Genomic DNA, 18,536 nt, shown 5'->3' on the forward strand with positions numbered 1-18,536 from the left:
ATGGAGCATGGAAAAAACTGTTTTATTTGTCAACTAAATTTATCACCGCAAAACTATCTATTTAGCCACCAAAACCCATCTCCACCCCCCTGAAGTTTCAGGGATTTGCACAAATCTCTGTTTTCATCTATTTCATGATTGGTTCACCAATTATTTTGCTACCATACCCCTCCCCAACCCCAGAAGTGCCTTCCTGATTTGTGGTCTGCACCAGCCAGCAACCAAAAAGCTGCAAGACTCTGGGCTCGAGATTGACAGCAAATTGGCTGCATACAAGGTCCCAAAATGAAATGTACGAGTTAATGCTATTGACTCGTAGACCATAATTGGGAGAGGTCTCCTCATTTTAGTAAAGACCTACTAATCAGTCAAATGAATATACATGGACAAACTGAAGTGTCAGAGATTTGCATCAACCCCCATCTCTATCTCAATAATGATTGGGCCGCTATCCATCTATCCATACCACCACCCCACCTCCAGAATAACAGGGATTACCTTCAACCTCCACCTCAACTTAAATAATGATTCACCTCAATCCACCCCTATAATCTCAAGATACGAGTTACTCTACCTGCAGGGATGTAGGTGAAGGGCAGCTCACGACTCACAGGATTGTCCCATTTATTTCCATATTCGACCAGAAATACTCTTCCTTTTAATGAAGAAACTAAAACTTTACAAGTTTCTGGTTCGTCTGATACACTAGTCAGTCCGTAGATATTTGTTTGGGAAGGAAGAGAGGTAAAATGAGCTTCTTCAAATTTGACTTTCACATCGGCCGCCATGTTGATTTTAGACTTTAGGGATCTGGGGTTGAGCCAACCATATTCCACAGGGAACCCAAAGCATACCCCGTTAAGAGAAAATTATACTGTGTCCTGAAAAAATGTGTAATTTGAGCGCGTATTTGTTTGATATAAAAGTTTTAAGAGGGGTGGACACGAGGCACATGTGCGCACTTGTCTAGGGTAAGTGGTAATGGCTTTCTTTGTTCTATGTTGAAATGATCACACGAAAACCGCAATCTTGCAGTGGTTTGGTCATTCTTGAATCTGCAGGGTTCATAAAGTCAGGTAGAGAACGCTTCCATCCAACCTTCTCTTTTTCATTCCTTTCGCCACGTCTGATCAGTTCCTAAAGCCTAGTTTTGACTTGCTACAGAAATGGTAGGAGTTGGAGTCGGAAGCAGCTGATGATGAAGTAAATTAAAAAACAAAGGTATTTTAACCAGTTGACCACAGGTAACCCGGTAAAAGAGTCATAGTCGGTATCGCATCGATAGTGGAATCAGAAAAACAGGAAGGTCAGTCTTTTTGCTTGGCTTGCACTTGCAATTTCACACATGAATTGCTTCCCATCCTGACTCAGAATAGTTTCATAACACATATTTAAAACAAATATTTGAAATAAATTGAAATAAATAGTTTATTACAAAGGTAAGAAAACGCTTATATACAGGTTAAGAAGACTCTTTAGATAATTCTGCTTGCAGTATTTTGGTTGGTGGAATTTCTAGCTCTTGGTTGACCTGTAGAGCAATGGGACAGTCAGTATCCAATCAATAGACATCGATTCAACCACAGAAAGCCCATTTTAGAAAAAAAGTATATTTCTACATAGGAAGACACATATATATAGGACAACGCGCAAACAAAACTGTGCTTGCTATTCCAATTCCCTTGTATTGTTTCACTCACTTTCTTGACCTCAGTTAGAAGACCAAAACCTTCGGCCTGAAGACGGTTCATTGAAAAAGGCAACAACCCAAATAGACGGTGAAAAACAACTATATCGCTAGTTTGTCCCAGCAATGTATTCTGGTACTGTTCACTCAGTTGACTAACACCAAACAAAAGAACAACAAATCATGACGACTTTTGTTAAGTGTAACCGAGATATGCTTCGCTTGTCACACACAAAGGTTTCAGTATGAGGCTACGAGCTAAATGCTCAGTCATTCGTGACAGCGTGAACAGCGTAAAGCGAAGCATATCTCGGAAGTGGGCTATTGAGTTTACAGTCCCAGAATGCATTGCTGTGAAAGACTAACGATAAAGTCTATGGAACGTGCGCAATGCAGCAAAGAATGAACAAAGGTGAAACGAAATGTGCTCATCATGTTTCACTACATTGTGTCAGGCTATATGCACGAGCCCCTACTAACTGAATGTGATGATGACAAAGTTATGTTAGTCTATCTCACGTACCCTGGAGTTGACGTACTGATGAAGCAGCATCCTCAACTCTGCATTCTAGAAAAGAAAATATGGATATTTAGAACAAGAATTTAGGAATTTGCATGAATTTGAATCTTGGAGTAATCACTTGACATTTAAGTGCAAATGGCCCAATTTGTGAGTCATTAAAAATAAATAAAAATCACTTTTATTTAAGTGTCTAGCGTGTCTGTCGTTCTAGAACTTTCGCACTAATTGGGTACACTTTTCACTCACGCACGCTACCACTTCATTCAATATTCTATGCACACAACGCTCGACTAACATGTTGAATTTTACGGAGGGAGGAAACCGGAGAACCCGGAGAAAACCCTCGTGGCAAGGGAGAGACCGACCCGACCCGTTGGACTCACAGCGGTGGATGACGACGCGTTAGCCGCGGATGCCACCCATGCTACCCATAAACTTACAGCTCTAAATAAACAGAAAACCATTGATGCTGTGCAAGACACCAGATTTAAAAAAGGAAGGCAAGGTTCTTCATTTATCGCCCCAGACTAGGCCCAAACTAGACCGCAGTACCTGTTGTCTTAAAGCATCAGTTTCCTGGATGAGTCCTGCTCTCTCGGTCAAAACACCAAGGTACTTATCAAAACCATGAAGTAAGCCAGTCCAAAGACGCTCTTTCTTTTCATCGATTACCACCGCCATCTTGTCCCAGAACATAATGTCCGATCTACAAATAACACATCAGTAGGTTGAGGCATAAAAGTAGCACTGTACTAATAGGATAATAGTGATAGAAACTCAGGGCAATGAACAAAAACATACCCAGTAGCCCTTGTGGCTCCAACTCCTAACTTGACAGCTTGTCGTTTAACTTCCCTGCACAAAATAAAATAAAAACAGGTTTAGTCGGTAACGCAAGGTCCTTGGTCACGCTGGCTGAATAAAGCGCACGCAGCCCAAACAGGATCACACGCTTTTTATCGATGTGCAAAAATTTAACGGCTACAAAAATATAAGGCATCATAGGCCTAGGTGTGAAACGCAAATAAAATTCCTGCAACATGAACAAGTCGAGTTTTTTTCCCCACTTGCTTCGCTCTCATGACTCTGTGAGGCTACTCAAAGAGGTCAGCTTGGAGCAAGTCTGTTAATAAGCCACAATCAAGACGTTTTTTCACCTTATAGAAACATCAGTAAAGACCAGGCTTTTTTGATAGAGCAAACAAAGTGCATTCTGATCTGCTTCCAATATACAGATCTTTTATACGCCATGACAATATTAATTAGTGTTGTTTAGGTAGACCAGAATGCTTGTGACTTACCTTTGTGGTTGACGATGACTTTCTACGAATTTTCTGAGAGAATTAACGACATCATTTGGATGGATCAACTGATAAGATTCTAGCCATGCAAAAAAATGAAAAAATGGAAAAGAGTAAATAAATAAACTCTTATTTCAATAGCACACGCAAAATTGTATGATTTGCCGTTGCGACAAAATGGACATTGCGCCGCGCGATCAAGATAAATAGGTTCTAAAAGCGTTTCCATGACATTGTCGGAAAACACAATTTTTTTAAAGACACATGCCTATATAAGCAGGGTTAATAGACTCTGATATAAGGTTATGAAAACGTTCTCATTGGAATGGCGTCCGCCAAAACCTGTGTTGTAGCGACGATGATTTCGAGCGTGTTATTGTAAAGCACTGTAATGGATAAAAATTGGCAATAAGAAAAAAAGCTTTTATACTTCAATTTTGGCGCTAAGTTTTCTTTCGATAAACTTCTGAACATGCGAAGAATAGCTCTCACGTGTCCATGGTAATGGAATACATACCTGACTTTCTGGCGCGAATCGACGATGTTTCTGACATATGATCATCTTCCGTTGCCATACCAACAGCCTCAGCTGCATCCTGATCCAAGGGTTTTTCTCCATCACCCAGTTTGGTCTCTTCTATTGGCTTTTCTTGGGTGCTTGGAGTCTGATGAGCCACATCAGGTTCAGCTTCTTGTTCAGCTTCGCTTCCTTTTTTGAGGAAGAATTGTGCAAGCAGATAAATGTCTTCTTCAGTATCGACACCAAGTGCCTGTACAGATAGTACGGATAAAAACCATTAGATAGAATTTTCATCGCCATCGTCTAAAAATGTAGGGTTATAAGACATACCCTCTATCACTAATCAGTAAAGGAGGTCAGAAACCCGTTTATAGAGGTTTTGCACTATCACGTGAGGGCTGAGAGACGGGACCGCCATTTTACGTGGTCATCCGAGCCACGTGAAGGTATAACCATTTGTAGGTGTAATTACAAAGGCAGCACCTTCTACTCAGTTATTTTAAGACCCTGACTGGCGGGCCACCCTTAACCAATTGTGTTAATCGGGTGGCGGTTGATTTGTCTACACTTTATTTAGCAAATCAAAAATTGAATTTCAAACTCACCGCGAATATGGCGTCCAATTTCATGAGTGACTGTTCATCTCTGTCAAGAGGTGCCAACAGCTTGTTTAGCTTGGATTCCACGAGGAAACCCTACAAAAGCAATCAGAGGTAAGTAAACATTACTGGGTAGCTCTTGCATCAAGGGATATCCCAAAAGGCACTTATACGCTGCGCATACACGAGCCTTTATTGCGTGAACAATATGGTGCAGCGGATTGAAGAGGATATAGAGGAGGAGGAGGAGGAGGAGGAGGAGGAGGATGGGATTAACAGTGGATTCCACAGAGTGGCTCTTCTTCCTCTGGATTCCAAATTGGAATTTAGGAGTTGATTTTTGCGGAGGGAGGAAAGCCGGAGAACCCAAGCCCTCAAAGCACAGGAGAGAACCAACAAACAACTCTACTCACATACGACACCGAGCTCAGCGGGACTCTAACCCGGGTCGCATTGATGAGAGGCGAGCGCTCTCACCGCTACGCCACCCGTGCTTCCCCATATGTTAAAATATTTACACATGAAGAATCAACTCACAAGAATGTCATCACATTGACTGAAATGTGCACAACAAATAACGAAGCTTAAAAGGTCTATTTTACTCACACATACAATAAAACACTAAATTACGAAAATGTGAAACACAGTCAATGTCATTAACCTTGTCCACCGAAAAAAGACATTCACACATTTACACATTTAGACGTTTAGACTAAAAGGAATATAACGTGTTTCTTCGAACGTTCGGGCAAAAAACAAACGCTGAAATACCATTCTCCACTAAATGGTCGGGGAATTCTGGATTTTCAATTCATGAGTTGAATTTTACATTTAAAGTTCAGGCTGACGCACACGAAGCATAGAATACAGAATGAAACACGTGATATTTCTTTTGGTCTAAATGTGTATAATGTCTATATGTCTTTTTTCGGTGGACAACGTTGACATTGACTGTATATAGTATCTACAAAATGAAAAAAGACGGGCAAAATACTAATGTATGATTCATGGAACAAGCACGACGTAAAGCGTAGCACTGGGATCTGTCATCCAGGATACATCTATGATAAGTTTAGAATACTTACTGATTCATCACAAACTAGTTCTAATATGGACTTGATAACTTTGGCAGGTAATTTGGGTTTCTGCGATTGTCCTTCACTGTCAACATCTTTAGCATTTTCGCTTCCATAACTCTGTTCAGGTGGTAAACCATCTTCTTCGTCAGTTTTCACTAAAAACGAGTAACAAAATCATTACTTTTAAAAAATAAAGTAGAACCTCTATAAACGCTTTGCACCATCACGTGATGGCAGCCATGACAGGAGGCAGGAATATTTGAATCTGGTCTAATCTGATTTACAAGAAAAAGAATTCATTTTTCCAGAGGACGAAGACTCTAATTGCTGCATGTGCCTACTGTCATGGCTGCAATAACGTGATGGTACAAAATCGGCCGCTAATACGAAAACCATTCTTATGGGAAGCCATTTCAATGTTACGGTATGTCGTACCGTGTAAGTGCTGTAAAACAGTTGCGTAAGTTTTTCCGTCCATACAAAAACCATTCTTATGGGAAGCCATTTCAATGCCTTACGGATTCTCGTACTCTGTATTGTGTACGTATTTTCTCACTCATACGAAAAAAACATTCGTATGGGAAACCATTTCATTGCTAAAACCATTCTTATGGGAAGTCATTTCAATGCTTACAGCATCTCGTACTTATGTACCGTGTACGTATTTTCTCACTCATACGAAAAAAACATTCTTATGGGAAGCCATTTCATTGATACGGTCTGCGTAGTACCATGTATCCTAAGTTAGTTCTGTATTTTCCCAATCATAATACGAAAACCATTGTTATGCGAAACCATTTCAGTGTTGCGACATGCTGTACTGTGTAAGTGCATGCTGTACGGCAGTTTCTTTCTCCCATTCACGAGAAACCCATCCTTATAGGAAGCCATTTCAATGTTACGGCATGTCGTGTCGTGAACGTGCTGTAAGTCTTTATCAAAACCCCTCTACAATACCTTTACCTCCATCCACCTCTACCTCTTCCCTTACCTCTACCTCTGCCTCTACCTCTAAAGATAGGAGAATAGATCAAAGCAAAGGAAAAATCAAAAAAAAGAGTGTCAACTTACCGCCTTTCATGATCTCATGTGCAATTTGTGTAGCTGTTGGCTTCTGTTCGCTCACACTTTCAGTAGACTCTACTCGCATGGAATGAGGTTCTGCTTTAACTTCATCACTAACAAGAAATGATTGTTTTAGTGAAACATTGGTCCGTAATATTGAAAGTCATTTCAAAAATGAATCACGTTGAACACGTGACCTCATTGTAAATCTTGCATTCTGGAAAAAAGAACCGGCTAAACTTTAGACGGGACTTTAGAATACCCCGTCACTCAGTAAATCTTCGTTTTCAAATCACTTCGGCCCTCGGACCGCGGGTAACTTGTAATGCGCATTAGTAACTGCTTCGTTTTCAAATCACATCGGGACCTCGGACCGCGGGTACACTTGTAATGCTCTTCTAAAAGTGACGGGGTATTCTAAAGTTGCTCCGACCAAAATTTAAATGCCTGCGTCCCAGGATTGAGTTCGAAATTGAAAATTTGATATCACAACTACGTACTTCTCCATAGGAAAAGTTGTACCTTTTTCACTGTCCTCTTATAATAAGAGAGAGAAAATGAGATAGCAGAGAGAATCAATAAACCTACATTTTAGGTGGTTCCCATGGTAACCCCAACTGCTGCTCACAGATGATTCTGTCTGCTTCAGAGACTTGTTGTACTAGATCTCGTACTTGCTCTTCGTTCATATCCCAAATGTCGTCGTATTTTTTTTGGTCTGTGGTTTGGAAATGCCTGGAAAAGGAGAAAGAAGGGGGGTATGTTTTTTTTAATGGCAAGCAACAACCAAAACATGACACACATTTCTCTCTATCCTTTTATCTCTTATTTCTTTATTTTTTTATTTATTTTTTTTACACAAAGTGAATAAAAAGAAGACTTAAACTCTGTGTAAAAAAATTTGGAAGAGCGTTTAAGTTGTGACGCATTTCTGGGGGCATTTTCATGTACGAATGATGTTACATTTAAAAGATCTAGTATACTGATGTTTTGGACGTTAGTCCTTCATCTCATTAAAATACTATACTATACTGTAGAGCTCTCCCTAATTAACTCTTTCACATGGTGTTTAAGTTTCCCTCTTATTCACTTGTTGTATTCACACCAATGCAGTCCCAACTACATGTAGTATAACCACTAGTAAGTTATCATTTTTTTACCTTGATTTCTTTTGTAGTTCCCTAAACTGTTCTGTTATACGTTTGTAATCATCTGTCAAAGCTTGGTTTTCCTCTCTAAAAGAAAAGGATAATCGATAAATAAGAAAATACAAACACAGATATAAGTGGCCTTCTGGAATTTCAACTGCAGTTGTACAAAATAAACAATTTGTCAATTTGTCGTACCTGTACTGTCTTTCCTGCTTGGCCAACTTTTGTTTCAAGTTATTTAACACATCTTGAAGTCTGGAAAATACGTTCAATGTTAATACTATTTTGCTTATCTCTATAACTAGTAGCAGTAGCAGTAGCAGTAGCAGTAGAAGTAGAAGTAGAAGTAGCAGTAGCAGTAGCAGTAGCAGTAGCAGTAGCAGTAGCAGTAGCAGTAGCAGTAGCAGTAGCAGTAGCAGTAGCAGTAGCAGTAGCACTAGCACTAGCAGCAGCAGCAGAGAAGGAGAAGGAAGAGGATAAGTAGCAAGGAGAATGAGGAGAAGAGGAAGCATTCCAATAACCTTCAAATTTAAGGCTTGTATTTTGATTAACCTTGTAATTTTTCTCTTTTGTTGTGATTTTGTGATAGTATTCTCTTCATCTCTTTTCTTCAGCACCTGTTAAAAAGGCAAATAATTTTCTTAGACTGTTGCACTAGAGAATGGGATTTTAAAGGTGGGATAAGGGAATTAATTTGTATGATATGAAAAAGAAATCATGCTTGCCTCACACTTTCTTTCTTTCTTTCACAACTGACTGATTACCTGAAAGTTGTACTCTAATTTTTCTTGGTTCAGTTGGTAGGTAGCTTTCATTTGTTGCAGCTGCTGTTCCAAAATCTGAAATAATTAAGAAGAAAATGTTCAATTACAGCAAATACAGTAGGTTAGTGATAATTATCATAACCAATCAATGCGTGCTGCAAATTAGGAGTTGAATCTGTCATTTTCACTCTACCAGTGGCTGTATGAAAGAAATTCATCCTCACACTCTAGAAACTTAAACACATGACACATGATAAGTTCATGCAAATCCTGAAATGTTCTTAAAATGGGTTTTGCACATCCCTCCCCCATCCCCCAAAGGCAAAATCGTGCCCTCAAATAGTGTACATGTATAGTATTATTATGGTGATGGATGTAAAGTCAATTATCTGGTGAAAATATTTTGAGCATTAAACATTATAATAATGTTAGAAGATATTTACCTGGACATCTGTCTCCAATTTGATCTTTACCATGTTATATTCTTCAGCATCTTGTATTCTTAGAGTCTGCAGTTGGTTTTCATAATCTTCAACTCTCTTGCGTCGTGATTCCATGTATTCAATCTGAAACAAATGAAAGGAATCATTTCACATTGTCAAACTAAAAATTCAAGAAGTGAACAGACTGATTGCTTAATAATAATTCACAAGGACTTATCAATGGGAACTCTTTTTTGACTTATAAACTCAAAATTCACATTCCAAAGGTCATTCAGTGCAATGACTTATAAGAGTTAAAAATCTTATAATTTCCAACACTTATTTCTTTACCTCTTTATCACGCCTCTGCTGCATTGAAGTTTCCCATTTCTTTTTGTTAGCATCCAAAAGTTCTGCTCTTTCTGTTACAAATGCTTTCTATAAAAAATAAAGTGTTCATTGTTTATACGTCAAGATGCTGAAACAAAATATTGTTAAAAACTGTAATAACAATGTAGGGCAAGAATTCATCTTGTGTAACACCACCTTTATATGTGGGGACACATGCACTTTAATTTTCTGATCATCATTCATGTCCAAAAACAATGGTCATGAAAATTATTTTTTTATATTTAAAAAGAAGTAAAGCATGAGCTTAGTTGAGTTGTGTAATGTGCTTGTGGATTGAAATGCTACTCATACAAGAAGTGTTGTATAAAACACTGTCACATTCAGCCATCAGTCAGGATTCTCCTAAACAATTGTCTAATATTGTGTTATGCCAACCCCTTCATGTTTTATAACTGCCGACAGTGACAAATGCCCATTTTCTATTTCTTCAATAAATATAGTACCTCTATTTGAGTGAGTTCTTCTCTGTAAGCCTTGGTAAGTTGTTTTATTTGTTCTTCCTCTCTTTCAATGATGAGATCAATGTCTTCAGCCTGCAATGTTGTAAAATGCATGTAAAAGGTAAACTAAGTTAAATCATTGTACTTTGAAACAAGCAAGAGTGGTATAATTATCCACTCAAAATTGTGTGAATCTACCCCCAATGATCATCATGATGGGTATCCCAGTGTGGCATCAAAGGAGCTCATTTTGGAGGACAAAACAAAAGAATTTCAATCTCCTGAGGATTGGAAACCTATGATTGTTCAGGTTGTTCAGTCCATGCTGACTGCAAGCTACTGGGGTCTATATGGTGTAAAGCTAAAGCTAAACAGAACAGATAGAAGTCATAATAGACATGGAGATCCTGAGGATCAAACCATGGACATCCAGCTCAGAAGGTCCCACACTTCTTCTACCACCTGCTTTAATTGTCCTAGCTACCAAATTCTGCTGTAAGATTAATATAATTTATTAACAAGCTTATGATCATCATATGCATAGCAACTCACAGCTTTCTTGAGGTCCTTCACATACTGATCATCTTTGCCTTTCAACTCCTGGGGGAAAATAGATTGGTAATTATGTGACTGCGTAGGACTAATTAACTCTCAAATTTTATCGTTACCCTGAAACATGCTCAGAGCTGAACAAAGCTAAGACACATGCAGCTACAGTGTAACTCTTTAATGGATTTGAATTCAGCTTTTAGGCCTTGCAGAAGGAGTAAAAAGGATTAACCATTTCAGGATTCTTGGTAACAGAATAGAATTAGTCATTCAAAACCCTGTTAGTACTCAATCCTAGGTTAACTCTAAAGTTATACCTATACTGACAGAGTTAACCCTAGTAGTACTAATCAGACTTAGAACAACCAGGTCCAGGGTAACATTAGATTTCTCACCATCCTACAAAATTTGCTCTTTTTGAATAATATATTAGACTTGCGATAACATTGAGCACTAGGAAACACACCTGTTGAAAGTCATTGATTAGTTTGTCTTTTTCTTCTATCATTGCATCACTGGCAGTCTTCTGTTCCATTAGCATCTGATACAAAAAACAATATTAAAACCACAATAATATTATAATAATGATGTCAAGTATCAAGGGTTGCATGGATGGTGGAAAAAAAAGAAAGCAAATAATTAATACTAACCGTATGAAGATCTTGTGGAATCTCTTTAGATAAAGCATATTCCCATTTCTTGGTTATCTGTATAAGAAACACACGACAACATATTTATCAAGACAGGTTGGTTATAAATCTCGCTTTCCGATTGGTTGAGAGCATATTCATGTGTCTTCTGATGTGCAACAGTTAAACAAATATATTAATGATACCCTTGGAAACAAAACATGGTCTGAAATGGGAAAAAAGTGAATTAGCTCTTTAGCTGGGTATACCCTTTAGAGTGGCTTTACACCAACCATGTTGAAGGGCAGGAACAATGAAATATTTTTGCATGACAAAATATTTCATTTCCCAAAGAAGAACATTTGTTTTGTTTTGTCGTTAAGGACATAGTGGCTGCATATACCACTCTATCATGACCCATGAAGAAGTTTATAAAGAAATCATTGACAGGTATATATATTATTACATATATAATTATATACCTCTTCAAACTTTTCAGCAGCTGACTTGGCTTCTGCTTCAAGTTTCTCATTTCTGTATGGGAAAATTATTTATGAGTGAGTATCACTATAACTAAAGCAAAAGTGAGTCCTACTTTTGAGGTCGTGTTGCATGTAATATGGAAATGTGTTTGTGGAACTGTGTCTTTGGAACTATCTGGGATTTCTATTTACTTATTTTTTATTGAACCATGATTCAATGTGTATGCTGTCACCTTTGTCTCCTTGCTTCCTCTTCTTCTAGTCTTCTCATTGATTCCCTGGCATCTGCTGCTACTGAAACATTTGTCACAAGTTCTGTGCCATCTGTCTTTAGCTTCAGCAAACGCTAGAAGTTAAATGAAAAGTATCAATCTAGCAATCACTCACATGGTTTCATTCACATACATCCATAGAGCAGTTTACTTATGAATGTGAAAAATGTATGGCAGGAACATTGCCATGGCAATTGGCACAATATGCCAGATGAACATTAGTTGAGAATTTATTCTCCATCAAATCAAATACCTGGAATATGGCACAAACAGAGCATGGACATGGACACTCCAAGTTCATGGCACTGCCAGAACAATCACATGCATTGCGCGAAAAACAATATAGCCAATTAAAATCCTAGAAAACATCAGGGTCATAGTGTGGTACACTTACAGCACTGAGCTTTTCACAGCAATGCTCAATGAGAACAGCTGGATTGTTGACAATTACAATAGCATTGACAGGCCAGCATGCTTTAACCAGCATGCTGTCAGCAATCACAATAGGTAGTGAAACCTCTACAATATAGTCTACCCTTACAGGGCTTTCAGAATGTTTTGGAGAAAGTGGTCATAAGTCTAGCTGGCTGTGATGCAATACAAGGAACAGAAGGTATTTTATAGAAAAGAAAAAGTAGCCAGCACTTAATATAGTTCTAAACAATTGCCGAAGCTCTGTCAGCCTCTAGCTAATTCTGAAAGCCATGCCTCAAGACCTGACCAATGAGCTGATCATTACTTTGAATTGATATCAGATAAAGTACACAGTAATAGTTATTGTACAGTGGTACACATGAATTGGTACATAATTTTGAGATTGAGAAGCCAAGATTCAGTAATTTTCTGTGACTTTTCTAGATAATTTGATGTTGGTTTTCAATTATTCCCATGAGAGTGAAATAACAAAAGACACAGCAGCCATGTTGGATGATATATCAAAAGAGACTAATGAAAAATCTTTTGCTAAATTCATCCCACGTGACAGCTGTGAAAAACATCCATTATTCAGGAAAACATATATTTCTTAAGATCATTGAAAATAAAGTTTTAAGTAGCATTTAAGTCACCATATAATTTGCTCCCATCATCTCTTACACGCCCGACATACCTGTCTGCTATCTTCCATTTGTTTTCTACTTTTTAATGCATCTTTTTCTGAATCCACTGGTTTCTTTTGGCTGGTATCTTCCCCACTAGCTTGCCTAAAAAATAAAGAAATATCAAGCGCTTTAATAGATTTATACATTTAGATGGAGTTGCAAAACCTTCCCTGTTTCCCGGGTCGTGGTTTGTGAGCAAAAAATAAAAGCGAATGAGAGATAAAAATGACATGAAATAAAGAAATAAGACGAGGTAAAGCTTGGATCATAAAAGATCTTACCTTCTTGCTGCCTCTAATCGTCGTTGTATACGAAGCCTTCGAGCAGCGATCCGTTCTTCAGCCACCGCTGAATCAACAGAAGGACCTTCATCTTCTTCTTCTTCGTGAGAATTCATCGTAAAAAAGCTTAAGGATCGAGCTATAGAGAGGAAAAATCAGCCTTTTTATTTTTTACTTTAGTATTTTTTTCTCTGTTTTTGTTTTTTTGGTTGCTAATGAGGCTATGGTTACTAAGCATGTAGCCCGTGGTACTCGTGCACAGCGGTTGTTTCCACAGGTAGCCCATGACGAGAAAGTTAACTTTGGATGGAAAGGAAAAAGTTCAAAATACGAAGGTGGGAAAGATGACAAAGGCCACAAAATAAAAAGTTTTACTTGTGAATTTGATTTTGCGCCATGGCGCAACAAGATTAAATATCCCGATTTTCTCTGTCAGAATCACTGAAATAGTGAAATAGTACCCAGAAGTCTTCACAGCATCACTCAAAAGTTCTTTGCGGTCAAAAGATGTTCCAAGTGCAGTAAGGGATGTTCTTGTCAGTAAACTTTGCCAGTGAAGATAGGAAAGTATAGGTCTACTTTTATACGGCAGCTCAATCCACCATACGATAACACAAACGAAACTTAAAAACTCGAACCGAACCTTTTTATGCTTTCTAAAATCGTTTATAACTAGCATTATTGAATTAAATTATGTAAAAAATTGAAAGAAATTTTTTCCAGAACTTTTTTCCGAATACTACTGATGCGGTTTCTCAAGCATGTTAAGGCCTGGGTTATGCACCAACTCTCTATAAGACCATTAAAAAATAATTTCTCTGGTGTTTCTGCTTATAGCATAACCAGCTTTCTCAAACTTTCTTAGATCGTAGATCTTTACAAGTTGGTTGCAATAAAATAGACGGAGAAAACGACGTTACTGACGTTGCTAAGTTTTAATATACTCTCCATCTTGAAATACACAAGAATCTTGACCTGACTTTGACCTGACTAAGACTTGTCGTGTCTGACGAAATAAATATATTTATTCATTTTATTTCTACGCGCTGGACGACTTCAACAAACTGCTCTGTGTGCCTCGGAGAGGTTGACGGTACAAGCTGTCGTTTAAAGCCGTCTGCCCAAAGGTGGGCGTTGGCCAAGTCCACAAAAAAGTTCCCAACCCAAGCTCCTTTCCATCAAGAGCTCTCAGAATTCCCTTGAATTTAAAATAATTCTAGGTCTTCTAGGGGTCAAAACAATGAATAAAACCATCTACATATGATTCGAAAACAATTTCAAGTCATCCATGATGCCAAAAAAATGATCCCAAATATGGGGAGAAAATGATTACCAAATATGGTAACAGAAATGACGAATCGACTGACGTAACAATTAGCATAGCACACAAGTGCGCGCTCAGAAGTGAAACTTAAATCATTTGAACTAATCAGTTTAAAGAGTTGTGAACAAAAAATATTGTAAGGAAAATTTTCAAGAAAAGAAACTAATTTGTCATGGGTTGCTGTATTTCAAAAGAAGGTGATTAAAACATTTTTCGCCGCGATTACTTTTTCTAAAAAGCGAGCCTAAACAGTTTTAACTCTTAGTTAAAAACTTTAGTTTTATTCAAGAGCTAATTTCCAGACTAAACTTTTTAAAACTTAATTTTTAGACGAAAAAAAGGAACGAATTGAACAGGGTGACAAAGTCATGACGGTAAGTTTTGATATTTTATCGCACATAAAAGATAGATCTTTCTCTGTCTAAGGTTTCGCACTACTTGCGCATCCAATATTTTTAAAGGCTACAGTATAAAAAGAGATAAGTTCGAAAATATTCTTGAGGTACATGAGATGCCATGCTGCTATGTGTGCTGGAACAAAAGAATTGGTCTTGTTGGTTGTTGTTGTTGTTGTTGTTGCAGCTGCTTCTTCTGCTGCTTCTGCTGCTGTTGCTGCTTCTGCTGCTTCTTCTTCTGCTGCTGTTGTTGTTGTTGTTGTTGTTGTTGTGTCATGAACCAACATGACGGCCACGTCTTTTGTCCATTTATTCTTATTGGAAAGGGGATGCGCATCATGTATTGTGCAGCTAGATAAGGTACTTTTCTTCTTATCCCTTTCCCCTTAAAGACAATATTTACAGTATTGATTCTACATGGGGTAAAATGTTGAATAACCCGGAAAAAATTTCATAGTTTGAGTGCATTAGCATATGGCATAGTAGAATAACCTTTATAACTTCAAGAAGCCGCACTCACACTATAATTTTTTCCCGGGTTATTCAACGACTTATACCCTATGTAAAATCAATACTAAGAATATTGTCAGAATGGTGATAGGCACTTTTCATTTAGTTAGACTATGTGTAGAACTGACTCTCCTGATTTTAATTGGTTTGTTTTTACGGTATAATATTTCCTTTCAGGTCCATCATATTAAGATTCCCTCTAAGACGACTGCATCGAAGCCACAGTCAACCAGCTCACAGAGCTTCAAAGATAACGCAAGCCAGGATAGGTAAATATGAAACAACCTTAACGTAGTAACACTTTGTAAATTGACATGATCATGACTAATTGTCACAAATAAACCTTTTTTTATGAGCAAACGGTAGCTATGTGTGCAATTTTACTAGATCTAATGGACATGTCGTCGTTTCTTTAATATTTATTTTAATTACTCTATTGGAACAGGTTTTGCTGCATGCGCGCGTCGAAGGCGAAGTCGTATACGAGTTATAAATATATTTGTGCAAGAAGGGGAAAGCCATCGCGCAAAGACTACTGGAATGGGGGAAATGAGCACCGGAGGAGTTATTAAAAGATACGAAAATTTTTATCATCTTTATTTATTGTTTTTATTCTCAATAATAGACCTGAGGCAGCGTTCGTCCCAAGACCTCCCTCAGGACAAAAGCCTTCATCAAGTTCCTTTAGAAGACGTTCTGGGGTTCGACTGTCTGCTGCTCTAAGCTGTGATTTCCTGAAAGGAAACCATATTCCTCGACCACCTTCAGTTAAAAGAACACTCTCTTCGCCTATTAGAAGAAGTTCTGGGGTGCGCCTAGCCAGCCTAAACTCCAACAGCGCTGAAACTGCGGTGAATAAATGTCATCCAACGACTCCAGAAGTGATTGACGCACCTCTAAGCAGCTCAGAAGCGGAAGTGTTTTCCAGACCCGCTGAAGCTTTGCGAGATGAGCCGGAATCTTTATCAAATGTGACAGAACCTTTGTGTCCAGAAATTGAATCGCACTCTGACACAGCATGCGGGCCACAGATGACGGGCCAAGAGAAGCATATTATTGGTGATGGTGATGTTGTAGCTCTTGGGAAAGGATCAAATGACTTGTTTCAAAACAGCTTTGAGCCTAAAGCTGCACCAAGCCCTTTGATAGTTGATACTAATGCTGACGATCCTCTAAAGAGTAACGGTAAAGAGAGATCGTTCATAATCGACCTTGAAATACAGAAAACGGCTTCCTTTCTTGCTGCGCAAGCTATCAGGGAGTCTTTGTCAGAGGAGACAGCCATTCTGCTTGATAGAGAAAGCCATATGCAAGTTTCTGAAGCAACGACTACTGCTGCCATTCAAGATCCACTAAAAAGTGACAAAGGCAAGTTTGCGTCCCTCAATGAATTTGAAATAAAGAAAGATGCTTCCTTTCTTGCAGCTCAAGCTATCATGGCATCTATGCCCGTCGAGACTACGTCTAATGTGCTTGATACGGAAAGTCATGTGGAAGCTGTAGACGACAAAGATATACCAATTGCAAGCCTTTTGAGGAACTCAACTTCTGCTACTGATGCTAAGGAATCACTAAAAAGTGACAAAAGCAGCTCAATGTCTATAACCGAGCTTGAGATACAAAAAGCAGCTTCCCTCCTTGCTGCTCAGGCCATCAGGGCATCTTTGCCGGAAGAGGAAGCCGTTCTGCTTGATACAAAAAGTGATATCCAAGATTCTGAAACAGTACAGAATAAAGATTTGGAGTTAAATGTATTGCCCCCTGCACGACCAGATATTGCCTTTGTTGAAGGAACTGGGGAAGGAGCCAGTGAAAGTGAGGTCAAATATGAAAGTATTCAACCTGACACAGAGGAAAATACAAGTAACAAGAGAGTAGGGGAACTACGAGAGAACAAAAGTGCAGAATTAGACGTTCAGGAGACTGAAATGAATACAGGAATACCTCATGCTGCCGATTTAGATAAAGATGCGCATCGAGAGCAAGAAAATGTGACTGGAAAACCGAGTGTAAAGGTGGACTTCAATGTAAAGGAAATGGAGAGACAAGAATCTAATAAAGAATTAATAATAAGAGGAACGGCAATATCCATCCCAAAGGTTAGTAATGAACAGAAACCCTGCATGAGAAGAAAACCCTGTACTTTAATCGTCTGATGTATAAACCTTTTATTTCGTGCAGCTAGTGTTTGTATACCATGAAATTTCTGATTTGAGGTACTAAACTGATGTATCTTTTAGATAGCATCAAGGAAGACATAATGCAATAGCGCTAAGATATAAGGGATTGTTACTTTAAAAATGATTTGACTACTGAAAGGCCTTTTTCATGGGAATCTTTAACTTCAAAAACAATATGTATGCACCGTCAACTGATGCCGGCAATTTCAGGGGTGAATCTGGAGAAAATTTCGAAAATGGTGGATAAACCTATACTAGAAGTCTTGGCAAAAAAAAAAAAAAAAAAAAAAAAATCGCACTCTGCATGGTAGACTCAAGACACAGACGTTGAAGAATACGTACATGTCTTCGATATTCAAATATATCATTATAGATACGATTTGAAAGCCAAACTTGATGATTATTCCTTGCAGGTGCACAAGCCATCGACCCCCCGATCTTTGAAAGACATAAAGAGCACCACATCTTTAGACAAAAAGTCTTCGAAGCAAAGTGTGGGCTCAACTCCATCTCAATCTCGCGCAAAGAAAGTTGTAAAGACACGATCACTCGGTACTGTCTCTGGTGCAGAAAAGAACCTGAAAGACAATAGCAAAATCTATCGATCTTCGTCACTAAATACAACTAAGTATGTGACTAGTAGGAATAATATCGTCGTGGCCAAGAAAAGTTCGCCTTATGCAGGAACAGAAATTGCGCCGAAGAAGGTCACGCCATCGAGGAGCGATTCTAAACAAAAACGCGCTGAAAAAGAGCAGCCCAAAAAATCCCCTCAGACCCGGATAGGCAAGAAAGAAGTTACCTCAAGGAGCTTCAGTAACGCTACACAGACTTCAAAACGCAATAGTCTTA

The 18,536-nt window shown here is 38.4% G+C and overlaps 2 protein-coding genes across 2 annotated transcripts in view; both read right to left on the reverse strand.

Moving 5' to 3' along the window:
• The window catches only part of LOC116298497 (KICSTOR complex protein kaptin), a 28,245-nt gene extending 27,422 nt beyond the window's left edge, over positions 1–823 (reverse strand). The window contains exon 1 of the mRNA XM_031706996.2: positions 575–823. Coding sequence (XP_031562856.2) covers positions 575–788 — 214 coding nt within the window. The 5' untranslated portion in view covers positions 789–823. The remainder of the gene's footprint in view (positions 1–574) is intronic.
• Positions 824–1,410: 587 nt separating this feature from the next.
• Positions 1,411–13,476, reverse strand: LOC116298491 (dynein regulatory complex protein 1). The gene is made up of 24 exons (XM_031706975.2): positions 13,276–13,476; positions 13,003–13,096; positions 11,856–11,968; positions 11,623–11,674; positions 11,162–11,218; positions 10,978–11,052; positions 10,515–10,562; positions 9,966–10,055; positions 9,463–9,549; positions 9,133–9,255; positions 8,690–8,764; positions 8,478–8,542; positions 8,121–8,180; positions 7,935–8,009; positions 7,363–7,509; positions 6,781–6,887; positions 5,716–5,864; positions 4,637–4,726; positions 4,029–4,281; positions 3,512–3,590; positions 3,012–3,065; positions 2,763–2,916; positions 2,211–2,255; positions 1,411–1,531 (listed from the first exon to the last, which is right to left on the reverse strand). Exons 1-24 carry the CDS (start codon positions 13,389–13,391, stop codon positions 1,463–1,465), a joined length of 2,277 nt encoding a protein of 758 aa, XP_031562835.2. The 5' UTR covers positions 13,392–13,476; the 3' UTR covers positions 1,411–1,462.
• Positions 13,477–18,536: the final 5,060 nt, after the last annotated feature.

This window comes from Actinia tenebrosa, unplaced genomic scaffold (genome assembly GCF_029948245.1).
Source record: "Actinia tenebrosa isolate PJP-AT-01 unplaced genomic scaffold, QUT_ActTen_1.0 PGA_scaffold0__85_contigs__length_37466705, whole genome shotgun sequence".
Classification (NCBI taxonomy): domain Eukaryota; kingdom Metazoa; phylum Cnidaria; class Anthozoa; order Actiniaria; family Actiniidae; genus Actinia; species Actinia tenebrosa.